Here is a 16,771-nt window from a genome sequence, read left to right on the forward strand (position 1 = left end):
CAACACAATATAGCCAGGACTTAAGTCCTTTGTGTTGTTACTCAAAATATCATCATATAACCTGAAATGCAAATTACTCTTCTATTGCAATTAACTTAAAATTTTCTACTATTACATGAATAACAGGTATTACAATCAAAGTCAGGCTGCAAAATCTCGACCCATGAATTGTAGCACAGGCAAAATTTCCCTCAGTCACCTATGAATCACAAGAAGAAGAAAATGAAAGTAAAACCAATACCATCGCTCATAATTCATCAAACCCTTCAGTTTTCCTCTTTTTCCTCTTCTTCTTTCCACTCTGCTCTGCAGAATCACCTCTCTCCACCATCAACCTCCCTGCTCTTCCTCTTCTTCCCTTTTTCGCTGCTAAGATTTTCTCCATCATCTCCACCCTCATTCTTTTTTCTCTTCTTCTTCTTATCCTTACTCTTGACACCTTCAACTCCATCCATGTCTCTTTCAATTTCCACAATCTCTTGCTTAGTATTATTCTTAACCTTATCTATTTCCTCTCTATCTTCACCTCTCCCAATCTTCTCCTGTTTTTTTCTTTTTCCTTTCCTCCCCAACCCCACTGTCAGGGCTTCACTCAATCTGTTCTCTCTGCTCACTCCTCACCTCCGATTGGCTGTTTTTCTTTCCTTTTTTGCCAACATTTTCTCCATCCTCCTCACCCTCATCCTTCTTTTTCTTCTTCTTATCCTTCCTCTTCACACTTTCACCTTCAACTCCATCAATAATGTTCCTTTCAACTTCCACAATCTCTTGCTTAGCCTTATTCCTACCCTCATCTCTTTCCTCTGTATCTTCACCTCTCACAATCTTGTCATGTTTCTTCTTTTTCCTTTCCTCCCCAACCCCATCAGGGCTTTGCTCAATTTGTTCTCTCTCCTCATTCCTTAACTCCGATTGGCCAGCTCTCTTATCTTTTCTGTTCTTGTCCGAACTTCTCTGTACCTTAACTTTGTCAAGCCTATCTGCTTCTTGGCCAATCTTCAACAAGCCTTCAGTGCTAGGCTCAAATTCGCGATTTTTCTTATGTTTTTCCTTCTTTTCCGACCTTTTCACGGCGTTAACTTCATCAATCCTTCCTTTATCCTTCTCAATCTTTAACGGTTCTTCATCATTTACCTCTAATTCGCGATTTTTCTTCCGCTTGCCCTTACTTTTCACATTCTTGATCTTTTCTTCATCTGGGTTTTTGTCAACGGTGGCTAAAGTTTCAATCTTTGTATCAACAACAAGAGGTTGAAATGCCTTACGTTTGCGATTCGAATGGGGCGCTTTTAGCTCCTTGTGGAATTGAACCAAGTTGTTGAAGGCATCAGAAGCGCGTTTCAGATACACACGGACGGCATCGGAAGCTCCGTTCTCCTCTTCCAGGGAGGCGAAGGCGGAGAGGTTTTTGGCTGCTGAAGATAGAGAGACTGGCTTTGTTGATACCACTTGGCCTGTGACGGTCTTCATTGGAATTTGACTATTTTGATACTTTTTGGGGTTAATTCAGCTGCGAAAACTCTGAATCAAATCTCGAAACCTTAAAGTTATTCTTCTCAATCGCCATTCAATACCACCAGCATACACATAAGCCCCTACCAAATTTAAAAAAATACAAAACTCAAAAAATTAGAACTTTCTCAACTAAACCATCACCCAGCTACAAAAAATGCATAGCAACATTAATTTCCCAAAAAAAAAAAATTTTAAACCGAAAAAATAAAAGCAACCCACATTCTAATTCACAAAACCCGTGTCAAGAAACCCAAAAACAATCCAAATACTAAAACATATTCCAAACCAATAAAAGAAAATTCCAATCTTTCTTCAACCAACGAGCAGGAATGAACATAAAAACAGCGATAGATAAATGAAGAAGAAGGTGAGATTGGATCAAACTCATACCTGAGATGTCGTTGATGGACTCGAGGCCAGGCCAACAGGAAAAAAAATGAGAATTATGATAAGAAGAAAGCAGGAGAAGCGAGGCGAGAGAGATTTTTTTTTGGAGAGAACAAAATATAATAAGAGTGGGAACCCTAGACTGCAAAATAGGTCAAAATTATGATGACAGTTGTAAAATTTGATCCAAATGTAAAATTTACTCAATTTAACGACGGCCGTTGCCTTGCATCGGCCAAGGCATGGGCACGATGCCACACCGACGGCAAGAAAAACGCACGACGGTCCCCCTCATGGCTAGGCGGTGGGCCTTAGGCCGTACGACGGCCATTGCCTTGCGTTGGCCATGGCATGGGCAGGACAGCCGTTGCCTTGCATTGGCTAAGGAATGGGCACGACGGCCACACCGACGGCAAGAAAAACGCACGACGGTGCCCCTCATGGCTAGGCGGTTGGCCTTAGGCCGCACGACAGGGGTGAGCATTCGGTGCAAATGCGGCAATTCGGTGCACTGAATTCGATGAATTCGGTTATTGCACCTATAGAAATCTAAACCGTTTTCAATTTCGAATTGGGGATAACCGAATTCATTCGGTAACCGATTTCAAATTCTAAAACGGTAATGAATTCGGTTAGACCGAATTCATCTATTATTTAAAATAAAAAAAATACCCTGAAGCAAATTAAGTTTGCAACGCTGCTTTTCCCGAATTCATCTGTAATCAATCCAGTATTCTCTCTTTAACAAATTAAGTTCATCTTTCAAGGATTAACGAATGAAATATATGTTAAGTAAACAGAAAATATAATTGTCAGCCCTTAATGGAATAATGATGAAGGCCCCAACAAGAAAGTTACAGGGAAAATCCCAAGCCAGAAACTTAAAGTGAAGATGCCAAGCAAGGAATATATATTTCCATTGAAAAGGAAGGCATCCAAGTTAAGAATAACTCTGCACTTTTAAGTGACCAAATATCAATGCTCTTCTCTCTTTAACCACTAGTAAGATTACCAATTTTTGGCTGCTAAAACTTCCCATCTAATCTAAACTACTACAACAGTTAGAGTTTGCAATTGGAAGCTCAGATTTCGTCGATCTTGGCCATTTTACTGCCAGAGAGGAGCACTTACCTAAGCGAGCCAGAGATGAGCAGTGATTGGTGCTTCGTCTTCGACACTCGGCAGCGATAAACCAGCACGGCAGTGATGAACTGATGAAGTGAGAAATGAGGTCGAATGAGGATTGAGATGGAGACAGCCGATAGGAGACGTAGAGTGCGGCGGACTGGCGGAGGCCGGAGAGGCAGAGAGCAGCTTCGATTTGGGATTTGGGACTTGGGACTTGGGACTTGGGACTAGGGAGTGTTAGTACTGTGAAAGCCGGAGGTTAAGGCACTATGCAATATTGCAATGGTTGTTGAAATTGTCAGCTGAAAATGAAATCCGACTTTTCCCAAAGGAAGTGATTTTGTAATTTTTAATTTACAAATTGGGGCTCCTAAATTATAATACATTTATTATGCTCCTCAATGATTTAAAAATTATTACTAATTTGATCCCCAAATTTATTCATAATTTAACACATTCCTTATGTTCTAATCATTTTGTGGTTTAATTGGCATTTATTTGATCACTTATACCTAAAATCCTTAGTCTATGATTTAAGAAACACATAAAAAGTGATTAATTTAAATTAGAATAAACCTTAGACTATACAATGATTGGTGATAATTTATGAATTTATAATTTACAATGATTGATAATAAGTAATATTAGTTAGTAGTTACAATGAATTTATAATTTACAATGATTAATAATAAGTAATATTAGTTACAAACTTACAAATTACAATGATTAGTGATAAGTTATATTAGTTACAAACTTATAATTTATTTCAAATCGAAATAAAACTTATTTACTTGATTTGCAACTCACATGCATTCACTTGCACTGCTTAGTTGTCTTGTCTATATTTAAAGTCTTAAGATTAGTAAATAGATAATATGAATTTTAACTTATTTGATCACTTATACCTACAATCCTTAGCCTATGATTTAAGGAACACATAAAAAGTGATTAATTTAAACTAGAATAAACCTTAGACTGTACAATGATTAGTAATAATTTATGAATTTATAATTTACAATGATTAATAATAAGTAATATTAGTTACAAACTTACAAATTACAATGATCAGTGATAAGTTATGTTAGTTATAAACTTATAATTTATTTCAAATCAAAATAAAACGTATTTACTTACATATGTTATTGTGAACTTCAATACACTAATATATTGATTTGCAATTCATATGCATTCACTTACACTGCTAACTGCTTAGTTGTCTTATCTATACTTAAAACCTTAAGATTAGTGAATAGATAATGTAAATTTTTATGTTAAATATGTAATGTAAATTTAGAGCACACTAACACTTGCAAGTCACAGATTACGCATTCAAATATTCAATAATTCAAACATGAATGATGTATCAAATTACCAATATCTAAATTCTAATTACTAATTATGTTTATTGTTTAATATTTAGTATTATACATTAATGAATTAATTATTATCTAATTCTAGTCATGTTACTCATGTATAAAATAATAAGTATTATAGTTATCTTATATTGTTATGTATTACTATATATTTGCATTATTATAGTCATATAACAATTAACAAATACTAAAATAATATATTGTACATTATTATATATTATTATTATTATAAGTACATGATATGATGATAATACCATATACTAATTATTATTAATAGCATTTACCTATATAATATAATAAAGTATTAGTAGTATATACTAATACTAAATAGCATTTATCTATATATTATATAATTTTATATACCAATTTGGTATTCGAATGCAGTAATGCGGTACCCGATTTCAATTACCGAATTTGAATTCGAAATCGGTTATTACCAAATTCATAATCTCATTACCTATTTCATACCATATTAGAATTCGGTGAATTCGGTATGTACCGAATTGGTACCGAATTACCAAATACCCGATTTCAAATTACCGAATTGAATTTGAAATCGGTTATGAATTCGGTTCGAACCGAATTTCCTCACCCCTACCTGAGATGTCGTTGATGGACTCGAGGCCAGGCCAACAGGAAAAAAAAATGAGAATTATGATAAGAAGAAAGCAGGAGAAGCGAGGCGAGAGAGATTTTTTTTTGGAGAGAACAAAATATAATAAGAGTGGGAACCCTAGACTGCAAAATAGGTCAAAATTATGATGAAAGTTGTAAAATTTGATCCAAATGTAAAATTTACTCAATTTAATTTCATTTTTTTGCATATTCTTTAAACAACTAGAGAAATATAATATGAATGGTTTTTATTTTCAAAAATAATATTATAATTATGTTTATTTAGGTATGATGGAGAGAAAATCTTCTCCAATCAATGGAGAGGAGCATAATCCTCGTTATACTTTACACCCGCATTCCACGGCTGATTTTGCTAGTACATTAATAATGAAATTAAGCTGATCACTAATTAGAGAGGTCACTTTTCCATGTAGGTAAACTGTGTGCCACGAAAAATATTTTGTGTGCAATAATGCTATGTAAGAAGTGGACAACCATCCAAGAAATCTTTTCCTGTGAAATGGACTTGTGACTCTTGAAAAATTTCTGATCACAAGTATTCTTGAATTTTCTAGTGTTTTGACAATGACAAAGCAAATTGTCCCATGGGCAAATCAAGAATTGGATTTGCATCAACATCAACACCGCATTATCACCATCATTCATCGGCGTTCAACTCGGATCATCCCAGACTTGACAAATTCATCATTCAACTTGCTAGCAAGTCCAACATTAGAATAATTATTTTATTAGAAAATATATAAAAGCAGCAATAATGTGCATATTGTAACAATTAATATGTGTGCATGCCATAATTAATTACAAAGAAAAAATGCTAATTTTCTAAAGGCGCGTAATAATGACATAATGACTACTTTCATGATCATTAATTCGCTTATTGAATTAAAAAACTTATATTTGAATAATTTACAATTCTATATCTTAGAAATATATGTGCATGCAAAGCTAGGCTATGATGAAGTGAAATGTTAACAATTTCTCGTATCGCGTAACATAGAAAATTATCAAATCTACATGAATAAGTTTTAGGTGTTGAATCTACATGTTTTTTCTAGTACGAAAAGTTGCTTGTCTAGTTTCCACTCAGTATATAACGATACTAGTTTGGGGATAAGAGGAAAAATTAGGCTTTGTTTGAATGGCTAAGTTTTTTATTTGGCAAGTGAGTTTTTTGGGTGTTTGTCTAAAACTTTACTGTAGCTTACTATAGAAGTTTTTTTAAAAATTTTTGAAGTGTATAGTTTAAAAACTTTGAGAAGTTTTTTGAGGTTACTATAGCTAAAGTTTTTAAAAAACTTGTAGCGGATAAACTTGGCAAAAAGCTTGGTTGCCAAACAAGGCCATCTTTGTGATAAATTTTAAACGTGTTTTTAATCAATTTTTTTGTCTCACATTTATCCATGTACATATAAAAGTATCATCGTTACAATTTCATAAATAACACCTCACAAGGCATCCACGAAAATGAAGCATAAAGTTATACTACAAATTCAAAACATAGTAAAATAAGTATGTGCATAACACAGCGTATTATCAGTTCACATACTATACGAATTTTTTTTTTTCAGAAGAATGACTAAAAGTTGCTGCTATAATATCTATACCTAAATAGTGCGAATACATTTTAAAATTTACAGAACTAAAAGTTTAGAAATATGTTTTAGCAATTATCACAAATCAATATAAGACATTAAATTGATTAACACTTTATGATCGTATTTGTTTTATATGTATAAATTTATAAAAAAAAATCATGATATACATTGTTGCTAATTGTATATAACTCAGAAGATATGCTACCATCCTTCCACAAAATTATAAGCTGTTTCAAAAGTTGAAGTATTATTCATGAAGTATAATACGCCAAAAATTCATTACTTAATTTATGGGATTAGTTGAATAGTACGAATATCATCCAGAATACTTTTAAATATGCAAAATTCAAAGATTTTTCTAAATCTTCTTAAAAACGTGTATTATATCGATATGATACGAATTTTCATTACCTAGGACTACAATAAATAAAAATTAATACTACCCGCATATGTCGTCGGTTTGGCACGACATTTGTTAAAAACGTGTCGACAACTTTCGCTTACTGCGCAAATCTGGAAATTAAAATACCCCAACTTGCCCAAACCCGGTGGCCCCAAATTCCAGCAGTTACATTTCTCTTTTCCTTGTACTTTATGAAGCAAAATGTGGGGCGGAATCAGGAGAACTGGCGCCGTCACCATTCACAATAAAATATTGACGGTAGACAGCACTTATGGGAATCGGATGTAAGGAAAGTACAAAAAGGGCAGGAGGTCATAATGAAATACCTGTGACCAAATCAAAACGCAAAATAAACGACCTTTATCCAACCATTCAGATTCAGATGCCAGCCACTAGTCTTTTTTTTTTTTTAGTTGGAAAACGGCAACTCGTAGATTCTCTCTACCAGTCAGACACCAACGACTATTGGCGCCTTATCACTAAAGGTGCGTTTGGCGCTTGAACAAGAAAATGGGTTTCAGTAGTCGGATCTTCATATTATACAATGTTATTAAACTCGGGACCGTATAGCGATTTGACTAAATTAGTGGATCACAGGTCAACTGATCGGGTCGTTTCGGACTGTTCAGAAAAACTCGCTGTTATCAGCATGATATCATAATTATTTTATATTTTTCAAGTTTCACACTCTGATGTGTAACTGTTTCAAATTCAAAAAGGAAACTTAAATGTGACAAAAGAGGTCTCAAAATTGCTAAATTTAAAAAGTTAGATTTCTCATATCTAACCAAAAGAAATAAAAAGAAACTATTATAAAGAAATCCTAAGAGAGGAGAAAAGAATTTTCACTAGAAGAATATAACAGAGAAGAAACTCTTGTTAAAACATTTTAGGAGAGACGAAACACTCATTAGGAAAACCGAAAAGAGACTTTAATTTAAACATTTATATAGGAAAAGAATACTATAGCAAAGGAGACAGGGTGTCCTTTCGAGGAGGAAGAAGTTGTTTTGCAAAAGAGGAAGAATTTTAGACAAGGTTTTATGGATGGGAATTTTTCAAACTTCGTAAATTTCCACAAATTTGAGATAAAAGAAATTGTGACATTTTTAGATGAATCTTGATGTACATCCTGAACTCTAACAGTTTGAATAGAATTCTATGGCATGTGATTTAGCTTGCAAGTGACTATATTTAAGTGAGGAAAAAGATAAATCAGACGTTACACCTTTAGGATGTTGAAATTCAATGAGAGTATCATTTCTCTCTTATGAATCTAAAGAATTTACAAATTTTGTCAAGGGGTCCCTACAAAAAGATCCCACACTTTAGATTTTTAGTTGTACTAAGGCCCCTTTCAAAATTACCTATTTCTACCAAAAAAAAATTACAATTTTTGTGCAATAAAAGCACTTTAGAGATGTTTTTGTGATCTATTTCGTTTCACAAATCTAAGAGTAGAATTTTTAGTATCCAAAATATTTTTAGCACACAATAGAGATTAGTGCTTTTAACTAATTTTAAGATAAAATTGACCATTAAACTATAAGAAAATTACACAAAATGTCTCTCACTTGTTGCCAAAAGAACTTTCATGTCCGTTATATTTCAAATGCTGATTTTATATCACTCACAAAAACAAATCTATTCAATTTGGTTCGAAACTCTAATTCCACTACTTTTTTTTTCCTGAAATAGCCATATGTGAACAATTTTAAAGGGGCAAAAATGTCATATCTTAATTACTAATTTAAAACCTTTTCAAACAATCTACTAGAGGACAAATTCAAAAACTACAAAATCTCCTGAAAAAGACAAAATAGAAGGAAAGAAAAGTGACAAACAAAATTTACAATTTACAATTTTTATAATTCGACTTTTATTCCAAATAAGTCTTGCTTCTAACCCCCTTCACCCTCCACCATTCTTGTCCTCTAATCCTTAGCCCTTTTCCTCTCCTTTCCCCGTAACTCGAATCCCTTCTCTTTCCCAGGAGACCTCAATATTTCTCCTTGAATTTTGTAATTTTGTAATTTTTTCTAAGTAGTTTTTTTGAAAAAATTTCTAATTACTCTCTCTGATATGACTCTTTTGCTCCTTTAAAATTAATCACGTGTTGATTTCAAAGCCAAAAAATAGATTGCAATTAGAGGTTTTGGCCAAATTAGACTAACTTGCTTTTGTGAGGGACATAAAATTAGTATTTCAATTGCAGGAGACGTGAAAAATCTTTTAGTATAGTGTGAGAGACATTTTGTATGATATTATAAAAATATCCATATTCAATTCGTGTTTAAAACACAAAGAAGAAGACGTATTCTTGAAAATATGTCAAACCAAATACTGATCATTATCAAAATTACTCGTACAAATATTCTAGCACTTTCGAGGCCTCATGCTTTCCTAGAAAAGGAGCATTAAAAGAAAAAATATCAAAAGTTTCATCAAAAGGTGGCCCCCACTCCAAATTTAACAAATTTAATTTGGGTTTCCTGCCTTGCCACAATGAAGCAGCCAAGACAAACATTCCCTATAGTTCTCTCTATCATATTCATATGTGGATGTACAAAGTTGGTTCTTCATCTCCTCAAATCATAATAGCTTCTTCCGCTCTGTTTGTAATTTGTTCCCATTTTGGTAATATATAAATTTCAGACTGATCTCAGCCTAATTCATAAAAGATAAAACACGCACCTCAATCATTGGCCGCCTTATGAAACAGAAACCGAACCCCACCCGTTTCCTGGTATTCCGGCCATCCAAAACCTGGTTTTCCGGCGAACCCAAATGGAGAAAGAGCCTCTCCTCACTTATGTCAACACCAGAAGACAGCCCTATTCCCCTCAGCCTCCACCACCACCCCCACTTTCTCTGTGCCCTTTACCGGAAAACGATGAAATCACAATCCCACCACCCAATGGTTGTCTCACTCCATCAGAATTCAAAGATAGGCTTATCTTTGGCACATCTCCTTCATCCTCTTCCACCCCTTTAATGGACTCCTCTTCCTCAACTCTTGTTGATGCATTGGCTTTAAGCATCAATTCTCCAAGAAAAACTTCGTCTGAGGACCTAAAATCCAATATTGTTGGAGAAAAATGCAATCTTGACCAGCAAAATAGTCAGCAGTCTTGGTTGACCGATCCCAATATTCCATGGACCAAAGGGAATTTGCACAGGTCCAAGACTGCCCCTGCTATGGCTGTTATCAATGATTTTGATCATTCATCAACTCCCAAGCCACCCGTGTTCGGTTCTCAGTCAATTGTAAGACAAGCTGTGGTTCTATTGATCATATATTTGTCTCTCGGTGTTGTTATTTATGCTTTTAATACGGATCATTTCAAGGCCACTGAAACACACCCTGTTGTTGATGCTTTGTACTTCTGCATTGTTACTATGTGTACTATTGGATATGGTGATATAACCCCTGATAGTGCTTCTACTAAGCTGTTCTCTATCATGTTCGTGCTTGTGGGCTTTGGGTTTGTTGATATTTTGCTTACTGGGATGGTTAGTTATGTTCTTGATTTGCAAGAAAATTATCTGTTGAGGACACTTAAGAATGGGGGAGCTCATGATCCCGGGCGGTTTGTAATTGATGTTAAGAAGGGGAGGATGAGAATTCGAATGAAGGTGGCATTAGCTTTGGGGGTTGTGATTCTTTGTATTGGAATTGGAGTTGCTGTTATGCATTATGTTGAGAGGCTTGGCTGGTTAGATTCCTTCTATTTGTCAGTTATGTCTGTCACTACTGTTGGATATGGGGATAGGGCATTTACTTCCTTGCCTGGTCGGATTTTTGCATCCATTTGGTTGCTTGTGTCTACACTTGCTGTGGCTCGTGCATTTCTTTACTTGGCTGAGGCAAGGGTGGATAAGCGGCATAGAAGCATGGCAAAATGGGTACTTGGACAGGATATGACTGTGGCACAGTTTCTTGCTGCTGATATTGATAACAATGGCTTTGTGACGTAAGATCATGTGCCTTTTCTCAATATTTAAATATCTTATTGACCAATTTATGTTACATACAACGATTTGTGTCATTGTGAAAGTTGTTGATATATAAGCCAAGTTTGGTCTGTGGACCACTGCTGATGTTTAATTCATCATGATATTTAACTAGTTTGAAGAAGTTAGCGGCCATAGTTTTGCTAGCAGATAAGCTATGATCAACCTGCACAAAAGTCTTTGGCTCCGAGTATTTCTGAGTTTGTGGTGAAAAACCTGCATAGAAGATCTTCTATTCTTTGTATAGATTCATACTGAAAGGCAGATAAGTTGCTTGTTATCTGTGTCTTTGCTGCAAGAATTTTTTTTTTTTGTTTTGATCATCAATCTATCCACTGAGTTTTATGATTATCGGACTCTGGAACCTATGTGTTTTACTCTGATTATTTTGTGATAAATGACTCTTCCTTTTAAGCTGCAAGAGTGCTAAATGTTGAGTAGGTATTGGGTGTCTCCTCTTTATATGGATCAAATGGCAGACCTTTAAAGATTTAGCACCTTATTTTAAATGAATAAAATGGATATGTTGATCGTTTTCTTTATTTAATGAGTTGCTGAGGTTCTCTGAGTTTTCATATGTTCAAGCCAAATAACTTTTTTTTTTTTGTTTGAATGGTAGATTCAATTTGTTAGTTCAGTAGTGTGATCTGACTTTATTAGTTAATCCCTCGTCCATTGTAAATTTCATAGACCTTTAAACAATCTTATTTTCTTAGGTGTTTAGTAAATTAAAAAAACCTTACAAGAATTTGACTTTTTAATGAAGAAAAGATGACACTAATATGGGATTGAAACAAGTTATCCCTTTTTTCTTGTTTTGTTTTTAGCGGAGGGAGAGGAAGAGAAAGAGGAACAAGGCATGGGAACATCAGACTTTAAATGTTGATCTAAAATGAGTGAACAAAATCCTTAGCTATTGACTATATTGGATTCCCATGGTCAAGACAGCTATTTTGGGTGTATACTCTTATTCCCCTAAAACTTAGGTGTCTGGGCTTACCAGTGACTGGATCTTACTTCGACATCTATTGGCATTTGGTGATGATGAATTGAATGAAATAGGTAAATTTTACTTGTAAAAAAGTGGACTGTATGAATAAGAGCAATTTTACGTGAGGAATAAATTCAGAACGTTTTCAATACCAAAATATAGTTGGAGATGTGAGGAAAACAAATGAGCAGTGGATAGGCTTTATTGTGTGATATTGAAGATGTTGGCTTCTATTTTCCTCTCTGCACCTTAAGCAGAAACTTTCGCATGACTTGTCATGCATGAGGTGTGTATCTCTTTAAAGAATATCTATTCATGTTTACTGTGTGAATATCTTTTACATATGAGTTTGACATATATATTCTGGAGTCATTGAATTAACTTCAAAATTGACAGTCTCTTATGGACAAGGATAGCTTTTTTGGTGTTGCATACTCATTTGTATCAGTGCTAAAAAGAAAAAATATAATTAACAGAAGAGAAATGGACAGACTTGTCTTTTATAACATTGGAAGATATAGTACTGACTCGTTTAAAAAGGAAGCATGATAAATCCAGGTGTAAAGACAGGTATTAGACATTCCAAGTTCCTTTTCTACTGAACATTTAAATTACAAAAGCTATAATGCATGTCAAACATGAATTAGAGTGGCAGAATTCTACTGAATTTGTGGAGGTTAACATGTATCTTATAAATTTGGAAGTTAGTAGAAAAGAATGTTGGTAAGATCTTTTCTTCTATCCAGTTGCCATGTTTCTTTTCTGGAGATTTTACTAACAGAATTGAAAATGGATTGGCAGTTAAGTATATATGTTGCACATTCTCTTAGGGTTCCTTAGCCTCTTTGTTGTACATGTTTCCCCCTTAAGCATAAATGTTGTACATCACTCTTTAGGGTTCCTTAGCCTCTTCATTGTGCTTTTCCCCCCTTAAGTAGTAAAATTTGCATCATTTTGGCATCCAGAAACAGGTATTGAGGGAAAACAATATGAGCTCCATAAGAATTAATCTAAAGCAAAGAAGGAGAAGTTTCCAAATGTATGAAAAATTAAGAATAATTTTAGGGTACTTTGTTTACCAAACAAGTGTTAGAACAATGCAATATTTCTAGGACAAGTCATGCTACAGCATGTGATCTGAGTCTGTTACACTGTTGCCTAGTTTATTTTTCTGACTACAATGAAGGCATATAGTCCAACTTCTGTACTTTCTAGGCATTATTGTACTGATTTCAAACAATGGGGATACAGAATATGGGTCTGTTTTTTTGGGATGGCTGAATGAGTTAATTATGATAGATATATTCAGTCTACATAGCACACAGGGGAACTGAAATGCAGTGTTGGTATAGTGACTAATAGTTTGGATTAAATGCTGTCTTTATCAAACTTGTTCCATGGTAATTTTGTTGGTAAGGGATTTGATTTCAATCAGTTTTGCTCTAACAATTTCTGTGACATTTGATTAGGCTCAAGATTTTGGAGTTTGTTGATTCAAACAGATTTTTGTGAAAGCTTATGGGACAGTTTGAAACATGATTTAAAAATCTGAAGTAAGAGGATGATTTGTTATTCATAAAAGTGCAATTAGCTGTAAATGCCTACACCATTAATTATATATTTTTAGGATTGATACTCTCCTATTTTCTTTCATGTTAGCTCAGGGTTCCAGCACTGTTTTGTTTTGTGCTCCCTCCGACCCATTTTACTTGTCATGGTCAATTTTGCACAGAGTTTAAGAAATTTAATCTTTGACCAACCATCAAATAACTCTTTCCATGATTACCCATTAACTTAAATTCAAATTTTGTTAGTTGTTTTTGAATTTTACATTAGTTTGTTAGAGCATTTAATGTTGGAAAATAGCTTTAATGCTCTTTTTGAAAATTGAATTAAGGATAAAATGGGGAGGTTAGTCTTTTTTTATTTCCCTTTTAAGACCATGACAAATAATTTGGGACAAACCAAAATAGAAATCAAGACTAATAAAATGGGACCGAGGGAGTATTTATTTTGTGTGCTCCCAGGATAAGGTTTCCAAATTAATCTAATCTAGATTTAGACTTCTGAAGTCTTTGTTTCTGCATTTTAGTAGTATCCCTGTTCAACTTGGAGTAGAACTTGCCACCTGTTAACTTACCCTCAACAGACATTGTGGTCGTGCTGAAACAAGCCCCTGTTTCTGGTTAAATCTTTTGGTAGCATCCTGGAACTCCAAGGGTAAATTAATTTATAATTATAAAAATGTGAAAGTTAATTATGCTCTCCCCTTGTTTTTTAGTTTGCAATAATTGGGTTTAGATCAAGGACAATCTGTTTTTTAGTTTGCAATAATTGACTTTCAAGTGCCAATCATGCTAGCTGGCAGGGATCCAAAAGCTAACTAAAGTAGATTGCCAAGAGTCTTCAAGCATCTCAAAAGGTAGTTGAGAAGCGATTTTTCCCTGAAATATGATGTCTCCTAGACAAGAATTGTGGAGAGCTCAGCTCTGCTCATTTGAGATAGATGAAGGAAAATTCCTTGGTCATGTTTAATAATTATTTTCTTATTCTCATGGAACTAATGTTGCAGTTGCAGTGTTTAAGGGAAGTCAAAAGACTAATGCAGTTGATGGGAATAACAGAGATACAGGGCAAAAGTTTTCAAGTGATTATCCATACTATAGTGGTGAATAAGTGCTAGTGAATGAAACCGCCAACTGGACTTGGATAAATATAAAATATAGATAAATTAAGAACTAGCAAGCAACCTAATGCCATGAAACTTTTAGAATGTGTCAATTGCGGAAGTGTTTGCGTAGATTAACAGCAATGAAGAGTATGATTGTGGTTCTTCTTGGAGTCCTTTGATTTAGCTGTAAAAACCAAATTCTGTGTCTGCCAACTAAATTTGATGCACAGTGATTGAGTTTAACACACTACTTGTTATTTAGACCACTTGTTGAAGGTCATCTTTCTGACCCCTGGGAGAACCCACCTCTATACTTTGTCGATGAGCTGGTGGAGCCAAAAGTTAAATAATTCCTAGATCGTAATCTTATACTCACGATGCTGGAGAGAACTACGATCATGGCAATTGTAGTAGTTCATTGCAATTTGTTGAAGATATGTGATCTGATATTATGGAAAGATTTGATATTGTAAATATTAGGAAAGATTTGATTATAGTATCATATGATTATAGTATCATATATTAATTAGGTAGTAGATTGATTTAGATTAGCATGATTTTAGGATCTAAATTAGGTTACACTTGTGTATATATATTTGTATATTGTGTAGTCCAAAAATATGAAGAAGAGTATTTTCTCTCCCTTTTTCTTAGTTTACACAATTCAAGTTTGGAGAATGATTAATGGGTGGAAGGATTGGCATCCTATATAATACGGAGTCAAAATAGTTTTACTGAGGAAGATTGATGGGGGAGAAACCTGATTGAAAAGAATAACAAAGAGAAAAAGGATTTTAATATCTTGGAGCATATTTGAGTTGTTTTAACATTGTTTTTGTAAGATTCTACATCCTAGTTGGATTCGTGATTAAAGGGTCGTCGTAATTTCTTATGGTTTTAGTCTTAAGCATTCTGCTTTAATGGCATTCAAATGACTGCTGTCTTTTTGCATATTTTTCCAGTTGTGCCAATAGAAGCGATGATAATCTTTATCCTGATTTCTCTTTCCTTTTATATTATCCGGCAGCAAATCAGAGTTTGTAATATACAAGCTCAAGGCGATGGGAAAAATTTCGGAGATGGATATCTTGCAGGTATGTAAAAAATTTGAACGGCTAGACACGGGAAATTGTGGGAAAATTACTCTTGCAGATCTCATGGAAAATCATCACTGATTTGTCAAGAAAGCAGTGCGACTCGAACGCAAATTTCATGTTGTTAGACCCGCCCACGGGAAACATTGTGCGTTGTCATGATGATGAAAGACAAAAGTCACTTATAAATCGATGCTCCCGTGTAAGCCCAACTCTACAACTGCTCCCGTTTGAGCCCCATTCAATCATCCTAGATTCTCTATGCAACAGAAGTTCTCAAAGTCTGTAAATATTCATTGCTAGCAGAATCAGATACCCCATGCTAGAAACAGTCTATCAAAGATTTTGCTTATAGCCATTCGAGATTATCTCCTTGATAACATAGACTTAGATTGGTAGCTGTGAACTGGCATGGTGACCCAACTGGTCCAACATGTTCATACGAAAGTGACTTCATTTTTTGGCAAATACATCGATGCAGATAATAGGTGACCTGGTCTTGTTTTTCACTGCTTTCTCATATTTGGCACTTTTATTCTGTTGGCTGCAGATATGGTAACTTTGCTGCTTCAGCTCAAGCCTGCTCTTCGAATAAGCAGCAATGTTCAAATTACATTTTTTGATGGATATTTTTTGGAAATCAAAATGCTCTGTACATCTTATTCTCCACAATCTCGAACCCTTTAGCTGATACTGTTCCTTCCTGAAGATTAAGCCTTGCCTTCTTGTCTTTGGTTCCAAAAGCTTGGTATCTGCGGTAGAAAGTGATAGCTTCTCGCTAAGTTTGGTTTTGTTTCTTTGGAAAGAATTTTTATCCTCAGTGGGCTAATTTCCATCCAAAGTGTTCGGGTGGCTGAATTAGGCCTAACTCATGTGCTGGCGACTTTTAAGTGGCTAAACCTGGAAAACTGATTATGGAAGAGTAGAATTCTGATCTCTAGATATAAAGTTCAAGAGCATAATT

At 34.5% G+C, this 16,771-nt stretch overlaps 2 protein-coding genes across 3 annotated transcripts; one reads left to right on the forward strand and one right to left on the reverse strand.

Moving 5' to 3' along the window:
• Positions 1-466: 466 nt before the first annotated feature.
• Positions 467-3,277, reverse strand: LOC113708405 (uncharacterized). Its single transcript, XM_072065968.1, has 2 exons — positions 3,034-3,277; positions 467-1,595 (listed from the first exon to the last, which is right to left on the reverse strand). The coding sequence occupies exon 2, from the start codon at positions 1,468-1,470 to the stop codon at positions 589-591; it is 882 nt and encodes a 293-aa protein (XP_071922069.1). The 5' UTR covers positions 1,471-1,595; positions 3,034-3,277; the 3' UTR covers positions 467-588.
• Positions 3,278-9,500: 6,223 nt separating this feature from the next.
• LOC140003978 (two-pore potassium channel 3-like) lies at positions 9,501-16,299 on the forward strand. 2 transcript variants are annotated; one of them, XM_072066078.1, is made up of 2 exons: positions 9,501-11,011; positions 11,167-15,775. In XM_072066078.1, the coding sequence occupies exons 1-2, from the start codon at positions 9,825-9,827 to the stop codon at positions 11,210-11,212; spliced, it is 1,233 nt and encodes a 410-aa protein (XP_071922179.1). In that variant the 5' UTR covers positions 9,501-9,824; the 3' UTR covers positions 11,213-15,775. The 2 variants fall into 2 exon arrangements, with proteins under 2 accessions (XP_071922179.1, XP_071922178.1); XM_072066077.1 differs by having other exon boundaries at positions 9,507-11,011; positions 15,741-16,299.
• The last annotated feature ends 472 nt before the right edge of the window (positions 16,300-16,771 follow it).

The sequence above is a fragment of the Coffea arabica genome, chromosome 9e (genome assembly GCF_036785885.1).
Source record: "Coffea arabica cultivar ET-39 chromosome 9e, Coffea Arabica ET-39 HiFi, whole genome shotgun sequence".
Lineage (NCBI taxonomy): Eukaryota > Viridiplantae > Streptophyta > Magnoliopsida > Gentianales > Rubiaceae > Coffea > Coffea arabica.